Source organism: Meles meles, chromosome 13 (genome assembly GCF_922984935.1).
Source record: "Meles meles chromosome 13, mMelMel3.1 paternal haplotype, whole genome shotgun sequence".
Classification (NCBI taxonomy): Eukaryota; Metazoa; Chordata; class Mammalia; order Carnivora; family Mustelidae; genus Meles; species Meles meles.
The window spans coordinates 73,627,654-73,645,378 of NC_060078.1; the positions used below are offsets into that span (position 1 = coordinate 73,627,654).

General features: G+C 38.9%; 1 protein-coding gene across 1 annotated transcript in view; it reads left to right on the forward strand.

The window, feature by feature from the left end:
- The first annotated feature begins 5,091 nt into the window (after positions 1 to 5,091).
- Positions 5,092 to 17,725, forward strand: part of CCDC172 (coiled-coil domain containing 172) — a 51,375-nt gene continuing 38,741 nt past the window's right edge. Inside the window, exons 1-2 of the mRNA XM_046026461.1 lie at positions 5,092 to 5,170; positions 5,332 to 5,417. Coding sequence (XP_045882417.1) covers positions 5,092 to 5,170; positions 5,332 to 5,417 — 165 coding nt within the window. The remainder of the gene's footprint in view (positions 5,171 to 5,331; positions 5,418 to 17,725) is intronic.

The window sequence follows — 17,725 nt, forward strand, 5'->3', positions numbered from 1 at the left end:
TTTTAAGGTCTGCTATATGCATTGAATTGGGTCCCGACCCTCTCTCCCTCAAAATACAAAATACATAAATCTCAGGTAGCTCAGAATGTGAGTTTATTTGGAAACAGGGTTATTACAGGTGTAATTATTTAAGATGAGGTCATACTGGTGTATGGTAGGTCTTTTATCCAATATGACTGGTGTCCTTATAAGAGGAAAGAGACAAAGAGACAGAGACAGATTAGGAGAATGTCAACGGATAATGGAGGTAGAGATTGGAGTGTTGCATCTAAAAACCGAAGAATACCAAAATGACCAGCAGGGACCAGCAGCTATGAAGAGGCAAAGGCCTGACTGTCTTTAGAGAGCCCAAAAGGAATGAACCCTGCCAACATCTTGATTTCAGACTTTTGGCCTCCAGAACTGTGAGAGAATAAATTTCTGTTTTTCTAAATCACTGAGTTGTGATATTTTTGTTATAGCAGCTCTAGGAAACATATATAAATATTAGGAATTGAATATGATACTTTGTATACAAATTTCATTTTTAGTTTTACATGTTAGATATACAGTGCTTAAATAAGCATTTACAAAGCATGATCCATTCTCAGTTATTTTTCTTTCAATCACATTTGATTTTAATTGGTTATACATGGATTGCATTACTAACCTGAATTCCGTTGTCAAAAAATGTCTTCCGAAAAGATATTAACTTGTTGGTGATAAGCAGTTTTTTAAGGAAATATATCTGCTTTGAAATGGAACACAGCTACTGAAACAATCTTATTTTCTCCACCCTCTAGTTTTTGGAGGCAGGAAATGAAGTAGTTAAGGATCTGCCTTAAGATTTTATCATCTTTAGTTTAAATCCTGATTCTGCTACCATATGTGACATGGACAAGTTACTCAATTCTCTCTGCCTCAATTCTCCAACTGTAATATGGAAAAAGATAAAAGCCTTGAACTTGTAAGTTTATTGGGTTGCTTAAGAGAATTAGGACGTGTCAAGGTCTCAGACAAGAGTTGGCATGTAATAAGTCATTAATACATGTTAGCTGTTATTTTCTTCCTTTCTAGTGCTTCAAACCCACTGCCACAGATCGACCACATGGAGCAAATTTGACAGACCCTTCACCTGTGGAAAATAAGAAAAGTGTTAAAGACCATCTGAATGTTGGCTTCATCTAACTGTCTTTTTCCCCCCCCTTACTAGCTATCTACTGAAGTCACACCCTCCTTGAAAAGGTAGCTCGTATTCTATCCCCCAGTGGTAAGTCTCCCCCATCACCTACATCAGATTTTTTCTTTCTCCCTCTGCCATATTCCCCTAGCACAAGGGGGAAGCTCTTGTATACACTGTGTTTAGGAGTTATTTGTGCATGCTATGTCCCATTTGATAGACAACGACCTTCAGGAGAACAGGGCTTGCACCTTTCAATTTTGTATCATCTGTAGTACCTAGCAGAGATTTTTTTAATACTTAGTAGATACTCAATAAATGGTTGTTAAACTTGATTGAACCTACATTTTGTTTTTCTTTTTGGCAGATGCCCTAAGAAAAACATTTAAAAAATGAATTACTTTTCTTCTTTTCATTGCAATATATATGCCCTGGGCTAGTGGGTATTTGCAAGCCTGGCTTAGAACCTGGGGAAGTCATCAATCTAAAAATGGGGAGGAAATACATTTTAAATCACAAGAGCAATATAGCTTTATGTAAGGCCTTCTAGCAAAGCAATTATCAATGACTCAATAACCCAGGTGCTAGAGTTATTATGAACAAAAGTCTGAGGTTGAGAGACAATGAGTGATCTTAACTTTTATATTCCATAGGTATGCAATTCAATGAAACATGTACAGATGGAAAGTTGAGATCTGAGAATCATATGTGGGTATCATAATGCAAATAATTGGCTTTCTTTCTGAAGAACATCTGTTGAAACATCTGAAAGCAGTTGATTATACTGATGCCAAAATGCTGAAAAATATAATAATTCTCCAATGAGGTTAGAAATATCCGGGGGAAGAAAAATGGTTTTTATGTAGTTCTGTTTTTATTAAATCCTGTTGTTTCTTTAATACGGCACATAGGAGATGCTCAATAATATTTGTTGAGTGAATGTTGAATGAATAGCAGAGACTCATTAAACAGTTGTTGAATGAATCATTTTTTCAGGCTTATAAGATACCATTTTCAGAAAATGGTATGCCCTAGTTTTACCATGTCATATACCATTTTTATTTGGCATAAATTGAAGTAATGCTAGTCTTGCTCTGAATATCGTAGAATGCAATGAAGAAAGTAATCAGCATGTATATCTTTAAGAATAAATATCTTACTGAAGAATATATATGAATAAAGCAATATATAAAGCAATAATAAAGAATATATATGAATAAAGTATATGATACATGAATAAAGCTAGTATATGATAATAATATTTTAATATCCTGACATGTTTCTTTCACTCATTATTATAAAACACTTAAAATTTGGGGCGCCTGGGTGGCTCTGTTGGTTAAGCATCTGCCTTCAGCCAAGGTCATGATCCTGGGGTCCTAGAATGGAGCCCCACAGGGGGTTCCCTGCTCAGAGGGGAGCCTGCCTCTCCCTATTCCTCTGCACGCCCCACACTGTCCCGCTCCTGCTGTCTCTCAAATAAATAAATAAAATCTAAAACAAACAAACAAACAGAAAAACACTTAAAATTTGAATTGTGGGCTTGCATAATCATGTTTGTTTCAACAAATAAAAGAAAAGGAAAACCCCTGCTAATGTCTATGGCAGTAGCGCCTCTAAGAAGAATTGAACTTGGGATTTAAAAACACCAAAATATCCTGTGATATGAAGACTGCATAAGATGAAGAAGCCATTTCTCCCCCATAACCCCATCCCAGAATTTCCAGCAGTTTCTCTCTTGCAGACGCCTGTGCAAGTGAGGCGACTAGGCTCCCCAAAGGCCGCCCAAATTCCACTCTGCCAAGTTTTCAGTACAGAAAGAACATGTTAAATAATAAATGTGAGTTTGAGTGTAACTAATAAAATTGGAATGTTAAAGAGCAGCATGCTTTTGAAAAGCAGCCTCCTTGTGAGGATGCTCCCTGTGCAAGTCCACGGGAAATAATTCTGAAGGGAGTGATATTAATTAGTAATATAATTTATCTTCTGGAAGCCCTTTCCTTTGATAGCGCTGTGGCACAGTTCATAAGCTTCCAAATGAGTGTTCAAAGAAAATGGTTAACCACAATTTCTGTTTTGTTTTCCATCCTTGAACAGACAAAAGAGTCAAATTTATTTCAGTATATCTGGGTTTTATACATGTATCACATGACGGAGGATTATGAAAATATAAAAGTGTATTTATGAAGAGTTTTCAATGAAATGGTAAAATGCTTATGACGTAATCAAAGGAAAATAGAGCAGTATCCAAAATTAAATTCATGGCCTTTGATTTCAGCTTTCTTGGTTTCCGTTCTAGCTCTGCCGTATACAAGGTATGCCACCTTGGCAAGATACTTAACTTTCCCGCTCTCAGTTTTCGCATCTAATATGATGAAGGTAATAGTAAAAATCATTGTGTTCAGAATAGTGCCCAGCATATACTCCATAAGCAGTATTAACTGTAATTATTATTATTGCTTATTCACAATATTGCCAAGCTTATAAAAGAAAAATGCAAGGTGAGGAGGATTAGCTGGAAGGCAGTAGCCAAAATGTTATTAATACTTGCTTCCAAATGGTATGTTTATGGGTAATTCTTTTCTACAGCATTACACTTTCCTGTATGTATTCTTTTGTAATACAGTTTAAAAATTGAGTTTTACGTCTACATGGTTTGATGGAAATTGAGGTGGAAATTTGGAATACGTTAAAACTTATAGCCCACTATGCTACAGCATTAATGAAATATTAAATAAGACTGTTATACAGATGATGTGATAGAATTCACATTTATCTTCTTTCAATTCTAACACAATCTAACTGAACATTATTTTATTTTTATTTATTTATTTTTTTTGAACATTATTTTTTTAAAGTTTAGCCAATGTCAGTTCTACATTCAGGAAAAAAAGTCAAATGTTTATTATGATCTTACAATTTTGGCCTACTAAAACTAAAAATGCTTTATTTTTTAATTTGAAAATCCCATGCAAAAATCCCAAAGGTGCCTTTCATGTTTAAGCTTTAATTAGCAACCACTTTGGTCTCTGACACATATTGTGCAGATATTGAAGTGTTAATATTACTGAAGCTTGATTACAAAAGGCAATGATTAATTTTAAAGCAGACTAAAAAGATATGCCCTGATTACAAAGGAATGATTAAGGCGGAATGTCAGACGTTGCACATTTATAGCAGTCTTTGCCACAGTCAAAGGATAAGACGTTGCAATTTATATTTAGAATCACGGGTGCTTAGTTCTTCATAATGCCGGGTGTTTGTGCCTCAGAGAAAGATCACCACAAGTCCCAGTGCGGCCTTAAGACTTTTGGGGCCACCTGGCCAAAGCAAAGGCCCTGGCGCAGACTGGGCCCAACGAGACGCCGTAGTTCAGTCCCCACTCCACGAGGCCAAGCGGAGGACCCTGCTGCGGCCTGCAGGAAGGGCTCCAGCCCACGGTGTTGTTAGCAAGTACACGGATTACCGAGAGACAGAACACTGTGAGGACGTTCGCCCTAAAAAGAGAGGGGGTGGAGAGGAAAAGGCCAGTCACACAGAGCGGTGCTGCCCAGGCCGGCTCAGACGCCACGCCTGGGCGCCTCCATTTTTATTTGCCACCAGCACAGAAGGGAAACCCGCGAGGGCCCGGGGCCTCGACTGGGGGGAGCCGAGTTCAGCTGGGGAACGAAAGCCCGGCTTCTGTCTCAGGCAGGGCAAGGGTGCAGGGTACGGGGGGGTAGGGGGTGGGGGTGAACGGCTGTCCTTTGTCAGAGAAGCGGGGAAACAGGCCGGCAGCCAAGCTGGGGCCCCGCGTCGCCCATCCAGAGCCAAGGCCAGTCCGGGGAGAGCCCTGAACCGTCCTCCTTCCTCACTGCGCTTTGCAGGCCCCTCGCCCTCCTCGCCCGCAGGTACCGAAAGGCGTCAACGGATCCGCGGGAGCCCGGCCCGAGATGAGTTTAGAGTCCCTGTTTCGGCACATCATCTTCTCGGAGCATCAGGCCGAGGAGGGTCGCCGCGTGATCCGAGAAGGTGGGTGCTTCGGTCGCCCGCTGGGGGGTCCCTTGTCTCCTCCAGGTGGGGGCTTAGAGCGAAAGGCAGCCCCCAGGGAGGGGGCTCTGCTGTCCACGTGCACAGGCCTGGGGACTCCAGAAAGCTAGAAGAGGTGTTTAAGGATTTCATTTGTATTCCAGTAAGGTCGGAGATAAACAGATGTCGTGAAGAAATGAAGAAAGCAGCCGAGCTGCTGAATGAGGAGAAAGCCAAGTTGGAATCTCAGGTAGCCTGACATGGAGAGCTTGAAAAAAATATCTATTCGAAATTGCCTTTTTGAAGAGATTTTATTATTTAACTAGTTGTCCTTCAAGTAGGAAGCTTACCCTTGGCTGGTTAGTGTAGTGCCATCTTGCTGGACAGTATTTCAGACTCCAGGTGCAGGGACACTCAATCCAACAAGGCACTTGTCCCAAGGAAACCAGTTTAAGGAATGAAGACTTGATGGTCCATGCTGTGGGATGGTTGACTTTTTAAAAGAGCCCGATGTCCCTGGAAAAAATAATTGCTCAATAAGTAGTTGGAGCGGCATATATGTTTTAAATAGTAAATAATTGAAGAAGTGTGCCCTGTCGATGTAACCGTTGGAATGTGACTTTCCAGCCAGTCTGCCTTTTGTATTGTTCAATTCTCTTACCACATTTGGGACATTTCTTTCCTCCTAAAGTGTAATTTTTTCACTAGCATCTCTCTTTTCTGCCTCATTTGAAAAGTTATGTTATTTAAATAGAAGCAAGGCAATCCAGTGGCTTCTTGAAGGAAGATTTTTGAAGGGTGGGTAGAATTCTGGAAAGGGAGAAATAAGGAATAGGAGAAAAGTATTGGGGGCAGAGAGAGGATATGAATGAAAGGGAGACATGCCCAAGGCATATTGGGAGAGAAATCTAGTCAAAGCAGAGAGCTGCTATCTGGGAATAGGAGGAAAGCATTCCAGGCTTTTGATCAGGGAGCAGTGTGATGAAAGTGGTTTTAGGAAGATTTCTCTGAGCCCTGGGAGGAGGGGAGCTAAGAACATCATCCAAGTATGCCCTAATGATAACCTTGCCTATGGGGGAAGACAGGACGACAGTCATTCAAAAATATTTATTCAACACCTAGAGATAAACTAAGCAAGCCGTGTGCGGTGGGAAGTCTGTTTGCTTAAAAAATGTCTCTTTTAACTTACCAGTATGAGGAATTTCTAGTTTTCTTTGAACAAAGTATTCACAGATCCCTTCTCTACCTGGGGAGTTTCTGCTCTCCTGCCAGGTCTACTCAAATGTCACCTGTGAAGCCTGCCCTTGGACAGCTTGGAAATTTTTAAAATTATAGTTCAGAGTACGATGTTAAAATTAAGCAAGAGTACTTACTTGAATTTGTGTTTGTACCCCTCACTGATTTGGAAGCAACATATCTGGAATTTTTTTCTTAACCATCTTATGTTTCCATAGCTTATGTCCAGGGCCTAGCACCTAGTTTACTTTGGTGTTTGAATGAATTAATGAGTACTAATAGTAAGATAATAGGGAGAGTGCTGTCCTTTAAAATAGAAGTTTGGACTGTTACTCAAGTGAGACCCTAGGTCGTGTTTTGCTTGTGAGTAGCAGATAAAGTAGCTGCGAACACTGTTAAGCCGATGGGAAGGGCAGAGCTTTAAGAATGTCATGATGTAGCTTTCTTTTTCTTTAAAAAGAATGAAGATACTTAAGCATTGGTAACTGGAAGCTAAAAGAAGTAATAGGCAAAACATACAATTAGGTAATGCTTAGCTGACACTTACTGAGCACTTACTGTATGCCGGGCACTATTCTAAATGCTTCACCCACGTTAACTCCTTTAACCCTGCCAGGAATCCTGTGATGAGGCACCGTTATTAATCTCCCTTTATGGGTAAGGAAACACAGAGGTTAAATGACTTGCCCATGATATATAATTAAAAACAATTAAGCTATCATAATGAAAGTAACAACTGAGTAATGACAGAATATTGTATTAAAACGGGTTTCTTGAGCTCTTCTTAGACTTTTTTTCTTCATAAAATCCACATGTAATAATGTATCTGAAGCTTTTGCAGTTAGTTGAGGGCAGTTTTTAAAAGGTCACTTATGTAATAAGTTTTTCTACAACATGTACTTTTCCCGGATTGGTGAAGATACTGACCTGACAGATAACAAATGTTAAAAAAAAATTTGCTCTTTATATGTCTTCTTTGAAAAAAAAAATAGGTTTACTCTTTGTACTATTTTTCTTTTTTAGCAGGCTGTTTTGTTGAAAATGGAAATGTAATTTGTTGCTAAAATACACATACATAAAAAATGTTGACTCAAATATTTATACTTGAGAAAAGACAGAGCAAGTCCTTAACATTGTTTAGAAACATCTGCTGAAATCTCTAATTAATATAAGCTCTTAAATGTGGATTGTTTTTTAATCAGCTCATATACGTGGGTAATAGTATGATTGTATCTTACTAATAAAATTAACATATAAGGTTCACCGTTTTACAATACTAATTTGTCATTGAAATAATTTGATTTATAATATAGTCAAAATGGTGTGTGTGTGAGTATGTATGGATAAAGATTTTAAAAGTGGAACCACAATTATAATGTAGATGACTAATGGGAGGAACTGAAGAAGTAATCATAAATTGATTTCTTGTATCTTTTATTCTCAGAGTTAATTATATGTCTGCCAATAACAATGAAAATATATTTACTTGAATATTTGACTTGGCATTTATTGACCAATTTATCAAGTGGAAGCAGCATCCGGAGAAACTCGAACACAATTTGAATAGGCCAGTGCTTTGTGCTGTTTGTACGGTGATACATTCAGAAAATATTTGGGACATTTATTTTGGAAGTTGCTTGTGGTCAAAAAATGTATTTAGGAAGTGCAATACTCATTTTTTTTCTGTTCCGTAAAACCCAGGTAGCATGTAATTAGAACTTGAATGATAGCATTTGCCTTTCAGGGCTCGATGAGTTCTTTAAAATATATGGTTGCAAAAGTCTCAGATTATGTAGTATGCATACTTTGTGAATTGGAGAGCTGCAGTATGGCTGGTTAGGTTTGGTAATATGAAAACAGAAAGACAAGAATATGCCCTGGATTTGCATTAATGCTTACCAATATACCTAAAGCCTCTGATAAGAAAGGATTTGTAGTATTGATGACAGAGCAAATCAAAATTAAGGACTCCCAGAACATCTGTAGTTTCTTCTAAGCATCTAAAAGTTTTTTTTTTCCTGTTTTAAAAATAGTATATAGTTAAAATTTAACTATTTAATGTGTATAAACATGTTATATAAAACCTAATGTAATGCAGTACTGTCTCAAAAGAGAGTAAATGGAGGAAAGCAATTTTGTTTAATTTTTCTTCTCTCACGTTTAACTTATATAAACATTATAACAGTAATAGGGGTGGCTACCCAGGTGGCTACCCAGGTGGCTCAGTGAGTTAAGCCTCTGCCTTCAGCTCAGGTCATGATCTCAGGGTCCTGGGATCGAGCCCCACATCTGGCTCTCCTCCTTCCCCCTCTCTCTCTGCCTGCCTCTCTGCCTGCTTGTGATCTCTCTGTCAAATAAATAAAATCTTTAAAAAATTTTTAACAATAATAAAGTAATATGGCATGAATTTTTTAAAAAAATTCATTATATTGAAATAAACAAGTAACTTAAGGTGACTTCTTTTACTTCAAACTGTGCCCCTTTTTTTTTTTTTAAGTTGATAAAACCCCTGCCAGTTAGGGACCCTCCTAGTTAGGAACCCTCCCAGACCAGCAGGCAAAGTTATATCTGTTAGTACTCTATTACCTAATTAGGGAAAGAACAAAATCCAAGTTGTTATCATGTATAATACTGAAATAGTTTTGTTATGGAGATTTTTCTTTTTGTAAAAGTTGCATCAAGAAAAATATATATCCTTCTTAAATTTAATTAAAAGTTACTTAAAAACATAAATAAAAGGACATTATTTTTTCCCTGTAACGTTGCTTAAATAGCAGTACATGTGATTTATATAATCCCAATTTTAGAGAATAATATGGAAATTCTGCTTATCACAATTTAACACATTCCTGTATATAGATTCATTAATTGTGACCAGGACACTTCACTTAGTTGCTTGCACTTTCTCTGACCTTTTCACATTAAAGTCTTTTAAGGAAAATCCCTTCTGTCCTAAACATGTACAGCTGATTTCTGAAAAATGGTGTATAGAATTTTGGTTTATTGTCTCTTACATTTGATGAAGTTCTAGAACCTAGGCGAGGTGGCCTGAGGTCTGGAGCTGATGACCAAGAAAGAATTCTTGAGACATCTGTGGTGCAAAATGGTGTTTTATTAAAGCATGGGGACAGGACCCGTAGGCAGAAAGAGCTGCTGCCCCAGCTTGTGAGAGATGGCAGATTATGTACTCTGCGGTTGGGGGAAGGTGAGGGGAAGGGAGGTTTCAAAGGAGTTTTCATATGCTAAAGAGGGCCTACAAGGTGCCGAGAGTATCCCGGAGGTCTTCCTGGCTTGATCAGTGTTGTCTTTTGGCAAGCTATTAACCTTAAGATAGTTGGGAGATTCCTGGTGGGATGTCACAATCCTGCTATCAAGCATCTTTGCTAGTGAGATTTAGGTTCAGAAGAGATTTAACTATATTTACATTTCCTTCTACCTCAGCCTCCTCCAGTTTTGTGTCTGGAGGGGAGGGCGACCTCGCTGGGTACTTTCCTTTGCCTTTAGAACTGGTCATTCCGCTCTTCCTCCTGACCTCTGTCCTTTTTTTCATTCCCCTGGCAAGAGTCCAACTCCAAGTGATCCAATTACCTGCTGCTGTGTCGGCACTCAGGCAGTTCCAGCAGAGACTGGATCTAGTATTCATGAATGGGAGCCTCGGCTTCCACTGAGACTTCCACAGGGTCTGGAAATACTACTGCATTCCTTTCTCACTCTCTCTAATGACTATTTCAGCCTTCACTCTTCTATATTTGATCCTGTCTTCTGAACTACTTAACTCCTGGGAGATAACTTTGCCTTTTGTTCTAGAGAAAATAGAAACCATCCACCAGGCAATATTTTATTTTCCCACCTGCTGATCTCCAACCCTGCCTAAGTGAAAACCCGTCTTCTCCCCTTTCTTCCTTTTATCAAGGAGGTGTGCTTCCTCAACAAAGGACAATTCTATCTATGCTTCAAATCCCATCATCTTCATTATCATTATCATGGACATTGTTATGCATATTAGTGGGAAGGGACCTATAGAAAGAGGTTGAAAATAGCCTAGAGAGAACATACAATCAGTAGTTAAAAGCCCCTGAGGAGATGGAAGGAGGATGGGTGGGATCTAGAATGTAAGGTAAGAATTAGCCTTAGACAAGAGGAGTGATATTTCTGTTGTAAAAACAAAATAAGGGGCACTCGGGTGGCTGAGTCAGTTAAGATGCTGCCTTTGGCACAGGTCAAGATCCCAGGATCATGGGATCCAGCTCGGCATTGAGCTCCCTGCTCTGCGGGGAGTCTGCTTCTCCCACTTCTTCTGCCCCTTCCCCTGCTCCTTGCTCAGGCTCTCAAATAAATAAATAACCTGAAACAAAAAATAAAAATAACCCTTAAAGTAGTAGGTATTGAGCACATCATTACTATAAATCAGACCTTATGCTAAGCATTTACAAACCTTAGCTCAATTAACTCTCTCAAGAACCCTGTGAGATAGAATTATTCCATTATTCATTTGAGAAAATTGAGATCCAGAGAAATTTAGTACCTTGCACGAGATCACATCATCATAATAATAATAATAATAGATTTGAACGTATATGGAGTTAACTAGATGAGTCTCCTTTTTTTTTTTAAGATTTTATTTATTTATCTGAGAGAGAACAGGAGCAGGGGGAGGGGCAGAGGGAGAAGCAGACTCCCTGCTGGGCAGGGAGCCTGTTGCCAGGCTGGATCCCAGAACCCTGGGATCATGACCTGAGCTGATGGCAGACGCTTAACCGACTCAGCCAATAAGACGCCCCCGAGAACCCTCACTCTCAACTGCTGTAGTATAGCGTACAGAACAGGATAAGGAAAGGGTGAGGTTATAGGAAAGGTTGGAGACAGTGACAGGAAACTAAAGGCATGGTTCTCTAAAAGCCACCTAGCTTTACTAGCTCAACAATTGGGATGAGTATGTGTCCTATGTGTTTAATGAAATCATTAATAAGAATGTTTTATTTCTTTGTTCGTCTGCTTTTACTGTTGGGTGGCCTTATGCAGGCAAGGTAGCACCACGAGTTAGCAGAAGTTTCCCTGTCATCACAGGGGATCCTCATTAGTAAAGATGTACTTTAGTCAGGCAGCAGTTAGCCCCTGAGGGTTAAGAGGCCAGTCAGAAGCACCATCCCTTCCTTAGAAGGCCCTATCAGTTTTTGTTGCAAATAATAGAAATTCAGTTCAAAATGGCTTAAACATATTGAGAAACGATTGGCTTAAACATATTGAGAAACGATTGGCTTAAATATTTGAAAACCCAACCTTTGATTCTGCAGTTATATCCTTGGGAATTGCATCAGGTTGCTTGTAACAAAAAATGTAACCATGGTGGCTTTACCAAATAAGGGGTTATTTTTTTCTGTGTAACAGGAAGTCTGGAGGTCGGAGATCCATGGCCATTTACAAAAAATGTAACCATGGTGGCTTTACCAAATAAGGGGTTATTTTTTTCTGTGTAACAGAAAGTCTGGAGGTCGGAGATCCATGGCCATTTATTAAAATCGTGAAAGACCACGGTATATTCTCTCCCTTCCACTGTGCTGAGCATGTGGCTTTCATCCTATGGTCGCAGCACTGCTCCATCTGCAGGCATCGTATTTGAATTCCAGGTGGAAGAAGAGGAGAGCATGAAAATCAAAAGACTTCTCATGTGGCTTTATCATTGTTTTGGTGGAAGGAAAGTCCTCTCTAAGGACTTAGTCCTGCCTCCTAAGGATTAGAATTTTGTCACATGGCCAACCTTGGAAAATGGAGCCTGGGAATGTAAATACTTTTAACTGGATGCGTTACTGCACTGAATAAAATTGGAGTTTTGGGGCACCTGAGTGGCTCAGTGGGTTAAAGCCTCTGCCTTGGGCTCAGGTCATGATCCCAGGGTCCTGGGATCGAGCCCTGCGTTGGGCTCTCTGCTCAGCGGGAGCCTGCTTCCCCTTCCTCTCTCTCTGCCTGCCTCTCTGCCTACTTGTGATCTCTGTCAAAAAATTAAAACTTAAAATTGGAGTTTTATTAATAAAGAAGAATGGCAGAATGCTTGTTGTCCTTATGTTCCCCTAAAAGTAACTAACAACTCCCAGAGCCACATACTTTTTCCTTCTAAATCAGGGAGAGAGAGAAGGAAGTTTGTTTGAAGCTTTCTCTAAATTGCAAAGGAATTATCCTCATCGGATACCTTCTTTCGCCTTATATACACAAATTATAACAATAGCTGTGATCAAAGGTAGTAAATTCTCCCAAATTCAGTGGGCTGTTTAGAGATGGTACAGGTTTCCAAAAACCAATAGTTAACCAAGGAAAGGAGGAATGCATGTTTGAGAGGCAACCACAGTGTCTACAACAAATATTTTAGTGTTCAAAGCCAGAATGACCATGTAGAGAAGCCCTGTCGTTGGTTGGAATATGTAAGGTTAATTATGTTTATTGTTTAATCTTAGTATGATTTGTCATGTATGCAAGGATACAATGCAAGATTTTCCCTTGTAAGTTACCCCTCAGTCAAGCAAGAGTTGTTTTATGTTGGAGTCCTAAAAAAAAGGTCCTAAAAAAGCAGTTGTTATTACATGCACTTAAAATTCCTTTATTTTGAACAAGAGCTCAGTGAGAGTTTGAGATGTTTGAAGGAATCACCTGATTGAACTGATTTTTAAAAAGTAGACAAAGACATTTAACAGATTTAGTTATTATTCCTGGGAGTATGACCTTAGAATTCTAAGTGCTAAATGTCATTGTGAAAAAGCCACTTAATAATGACCCTCCCCCCCCAAAAAATCCACAAATCTCGAAAACATAATATTATGATTAAAAAAGCAACCTATGGAAGGTACATAAGTATGATACCATTTAAAAACACAAAACATCTATGAGGGATTATAAATTTATAGTGAAGTTTAATGACATGCATGGGATGATAAGTAGCAACATCAAGTAGTGATTATCTCTGATGGGGGTTGGAAGATAAATGTAATCAGGGAAGGGTATACAGGTCACTTTAGCTGTACACATAATGTTTAATTTCTTAAGCTGGGAGTGGGGACATAGCTGTTGCGTGACTTTAAAAAATAAAGATACATTTTATAAGTTACAAAGCAGTATTTTTTAGTCTATTCAAAAAGTTATGCAGTCATCACTAATTACAGAACATTTTCATCAGCCCAAAAGGAGCTCTATGCCCTTAGCAGTTCCCTTCCATCCCCGTCAAACCCCACTAGCCCTAAGTCACCACTAGTCTACTTCTGTCTCCAGACATTGCCTGTAAGTGGGATTCTAGGATAGCTGGCCTCTTCTGACTGGCTTCTTTCACTGAGCGTGTCTTCAAGGTTCATCCCTACCGTAGCGTGTATCGCTACTTCATTGCTTTCTATGGCCGAGTAATATTCCATTGTATGGATATACCAGTTTGTTTATCCATTCTTCAGTTAATAGACATTGGGTTGTTTGCACTTTTTAGCTATTATGAATAATGGCACTATGAATATTTGTCTGCAAGTTTTTGTATGAACATGCATTTTCAGTTCTCCTGGATATTCCATCCAGGAGTGGAATTTCTGAGTCATGGTTAGGATAGGTTTAACTTTTTTGCGGAAATGCCAGACTGCATAGCAGCCACACCGTCTTACTTGCCACCAGCAGTACCCAGGGCTCCAGTTTCTTTCTTTTTTTTTTTTTTTAAAGATTTTATTTATTTATTTGACAGCGAGACAGAGAGATCACAAGTAGGCAGAGAGGCAGGCAGACTGAGAGAGAGAGGGAAGCAGGCTCCCCGCCAAGCAGAGAGCCCGATGTGGGACTCGATCCCAGGACCCTGAGATCATGACCTGAGCCGAAGGCAGCGGCTTAACCCACTGAGCCACCCAGGCGCCCTGGGGCTCCAGTTTCTTTATAGCCTCACGAACACTTGGGATTTTCTGGGTTTTTATTTGTTTTGTTTTTGTTTTATAGCCATCTTAGCAGGTGTGAGACAGTATCTGGTTTATACTTTGGTTTTGGTTTATATTTCCAGTTCCTTAATGACATTAATGCTTGACATCTTTTTAGGTGCTTTATTGGCCATTTGGCACATCTAGTCTTAGGATGAGCTGTTTGATTAAGGGTCGTGTCCATGGTTCCAATTCTTTTAGTGGGGGGCACTGGTCTCTGAGTAGTAATCGCTCTTCATACTGATAGAACTGAAATGATTACATTTCTAATTGAAGTGAAAAATATTACATGTAGCATTTATTGAACTCCTTTTTCTCAACTTTGTTTTCATGATCTTAAGAAAATCCAAAGAATGTTTCATGGTAATAGCAGTTTAGAGCAAACTCTGTAACAGTATGCCAGATAGCCTTTCTATTTGGAAGTTCTTATTAAATAAATCACAGAAGTTGCCCACTTCCTGGCTTGGGTCCACAAAGTGGAATATCTACTGCACTGTTTCTAATTGTATAAAATCTACACCAGTGTGCCTATTTCTTTCTTGTCTTCTCTTGTCTTTTCTTTCTCCTTGTTTCTCTCTTCTTTTCTCCTTCCTTTCCTTTTCCCTTCAAAGAGCTACTCTAAGTAAATTGTTTAGCCTGAAATTTTAGAAGTGTTCTCAACAAGGAAAAAAAACCACAAAAAACAAAAAACAACTTCCTTTCCAGGAACTGAGAGAAGGGTTCTCTAATTAAAGAACAGTAAGTTTGTGGCTCAGTGTGCAGAAGGCATGAGAGTACCTTTAGTTTGCTAACCTCCTAAGACTACACAGCACAAAAGATTGTCCTTTCAAAAGTTGGCCTTTTTGCGTTTTGTGATTTCTCAGAAAATCAATTAACTGTGTTCCTTATTTCCAAATATCTCCAATCACACATTGGGTAATTATTCATTCAACAAACATTCATTAAGCAACTTCAGCATCACACCATGAATAACTGGAAATAAATTACATAATGATTCTCTACCTGAATTTGAGAGTTGGCATCAAACAGCTTCCATGTATAAACTTAACTGTAAACTCAAAATTCTTGATGTTCTCCTTTCTAAAAAAAAAAAAAAAAAGTTTGTAATAACTTTTGATGCTTTCTGTGCAGTTCTGTAAAGAAAACCTCTTCATATTTGTCACAAGTAATTGAAGCATAAAAATAGATGAGGGCACAAGATGTCCTTGGAGAACAGCACTGGGCATTTTCCTTCCTGGCGGAAGTCTGTTTTCCTAAGGGTGTTTGCCTTTGCAATGGGTTCTTTTGTTCTGGGATCTGTAAACCATTCTTTGACTTCAGGGGTTTTGCCCTGCTGTCTCCTCTGCCTGAAATGCTTCTTCCCGCAGCTAGGGGTGTCTTGTGTAGACTCACTTTACTCACTTCTTTTGGGTCCCTTTCAGCAGGGTGGCCAACCATTCCACTGGAATGTGAGACTTTACGTCAGGCTCTTTACCTGAGGTTACGGTTGCCACTTGAGAGCTATGGTTTTTAAAGTGTGACCTGCAACCTGGGCATCCCCAAGACTCCCTCAGGAGGTCTGTGAGGTCAAACTATTTTCTTAATGATGTGAAGGCATTATTTGCCATTTTCACTGTGCTTGCGTGCACATTGATGGTAAGTAAGGGCGATGATGAGTAAACCCGTTGGTACCTTAGCTCAACTCAAGGCAGTAGCACTGAGCTGCTCTAGTAGTCATTGTATTCTTCACTGCTGTAAGCTCACAGTAAAAAACAGAACCCACCAGTTTCACTACATGCCTTGATTGTTTTGTTGTGTTTTTTAAGATTTTATTTATTTATTGGACAGAGAGAAATCACAAGTAGGCAGAGAGGCAGGCGGAGAGAGAGGAGGAAGCAGGCTCCCTGCTGAGCAGAGAGCCCGATGTGGGGCTCAATCCCAGGACCCCGAGATCATGACCTGAGCGGAAGGCAGAGGCTTAACCCACTGAACCAGCCAGGCGTCCCCATGCCTTGATTGTTTTGAAGTTGACCATTGGGTCTATGAGTTTTTAATACCGTGTGTGATGAAATGGAAGTTCACATTAAGTATCTATATTCCGAAGTACAATGACTGTCTCAAGGGAGAGTACTTACGTGTTTGAGTTACAAAATGAACTAACCTTATTTTTCTTTCCTCCTCCCCTGGAACACCCTTTTTACTTGAATAACTCACAGGCTATCGTTATTTAAACTCGAGTACTTGGCAAAATTTTCTCAAAAATGAAGTGACCCTGACATTTGGAGGCAAACAACTGATAGTAGTAGTAGTATCTTGCCAATGATAATATTCAACCTTTCAAACACAAGTCTGAATTTTCGAAGACTCTTATCTGTCACTATAAACTTGACAGTATTTTTCCCAATACTTAAAGATTTTTCTGATGAGTTTGTTAATGATATTAATGAATGTTATTTTTTAGTATCATATAATCAAATGTATTAAACATTTGGAGGATCGGAATAATAGTTCAGTGAAGCAGTATTTCCCAAATGACCAGCCCATAATGTCACAAAACCATACATGGATAAAATATCCTCTGAAAGCACAGGATAGACCAATAGGTTTTATTGTAACGGAAGGTGAAAAGTTCTGAAATGATTCCACACTGCAACTAACCTTTAAGGAACTATCACTGGTTTAGTTCGGGTACAGTATCAAGCATACCCACAATCATTTGAAAAGGGTATTAAAATACATTTGTGTGAGGCCAGATTTCCTGCATGTACTTCAACCAAAAAACGTATTGCAAAAGATTGAATAAAGAAGTAGATGTGAGAATCCTGTTGTCTTCTATTAAGGCAGACATTAAAAAGATGCACAAAAAAATGTAAATCCAGCTCTTCTTACTATTTTTTTGGGGGGGAATACTATTTTTTCTTAAGTATATATTTTTAAACATGCAATAAATTTACTGTTGTTATTCTTAATGAATTAAATATTTCTTAAAATTTGTTTTAATATTTGATACAGAAAATATTGATAGGTCTAGCTTATGAAAACAATCTAACAAAAATGTCTTCAGTAATTTTTTAAGACTATAAAGTCCTAAACACAGAAAAGTCATGAGACCAAAAAGTTTGCTAATGGCTACTGGAGAGGATCCTCCCTGACCTCCAGTATATAAAATGGTATCACCCAGTCCCATCTCTCCTTGTTCACAACCCTTTATTTTGTAACACTTACTGCCTCTTGACATACTTTATATCGATCTGTTTATTACTTGTCTCCCCCCAAAGGAATGTAAGCTCCACACGGAATACAAATTTATCCAGTTTGTTCACTACTGTTATTCCCAGTATCTAGAACAGTGCTTGAATTGTAGAGGGTGTTAAATAAATATTAGTGAATAAATTAAAACTTTTCTCATAGG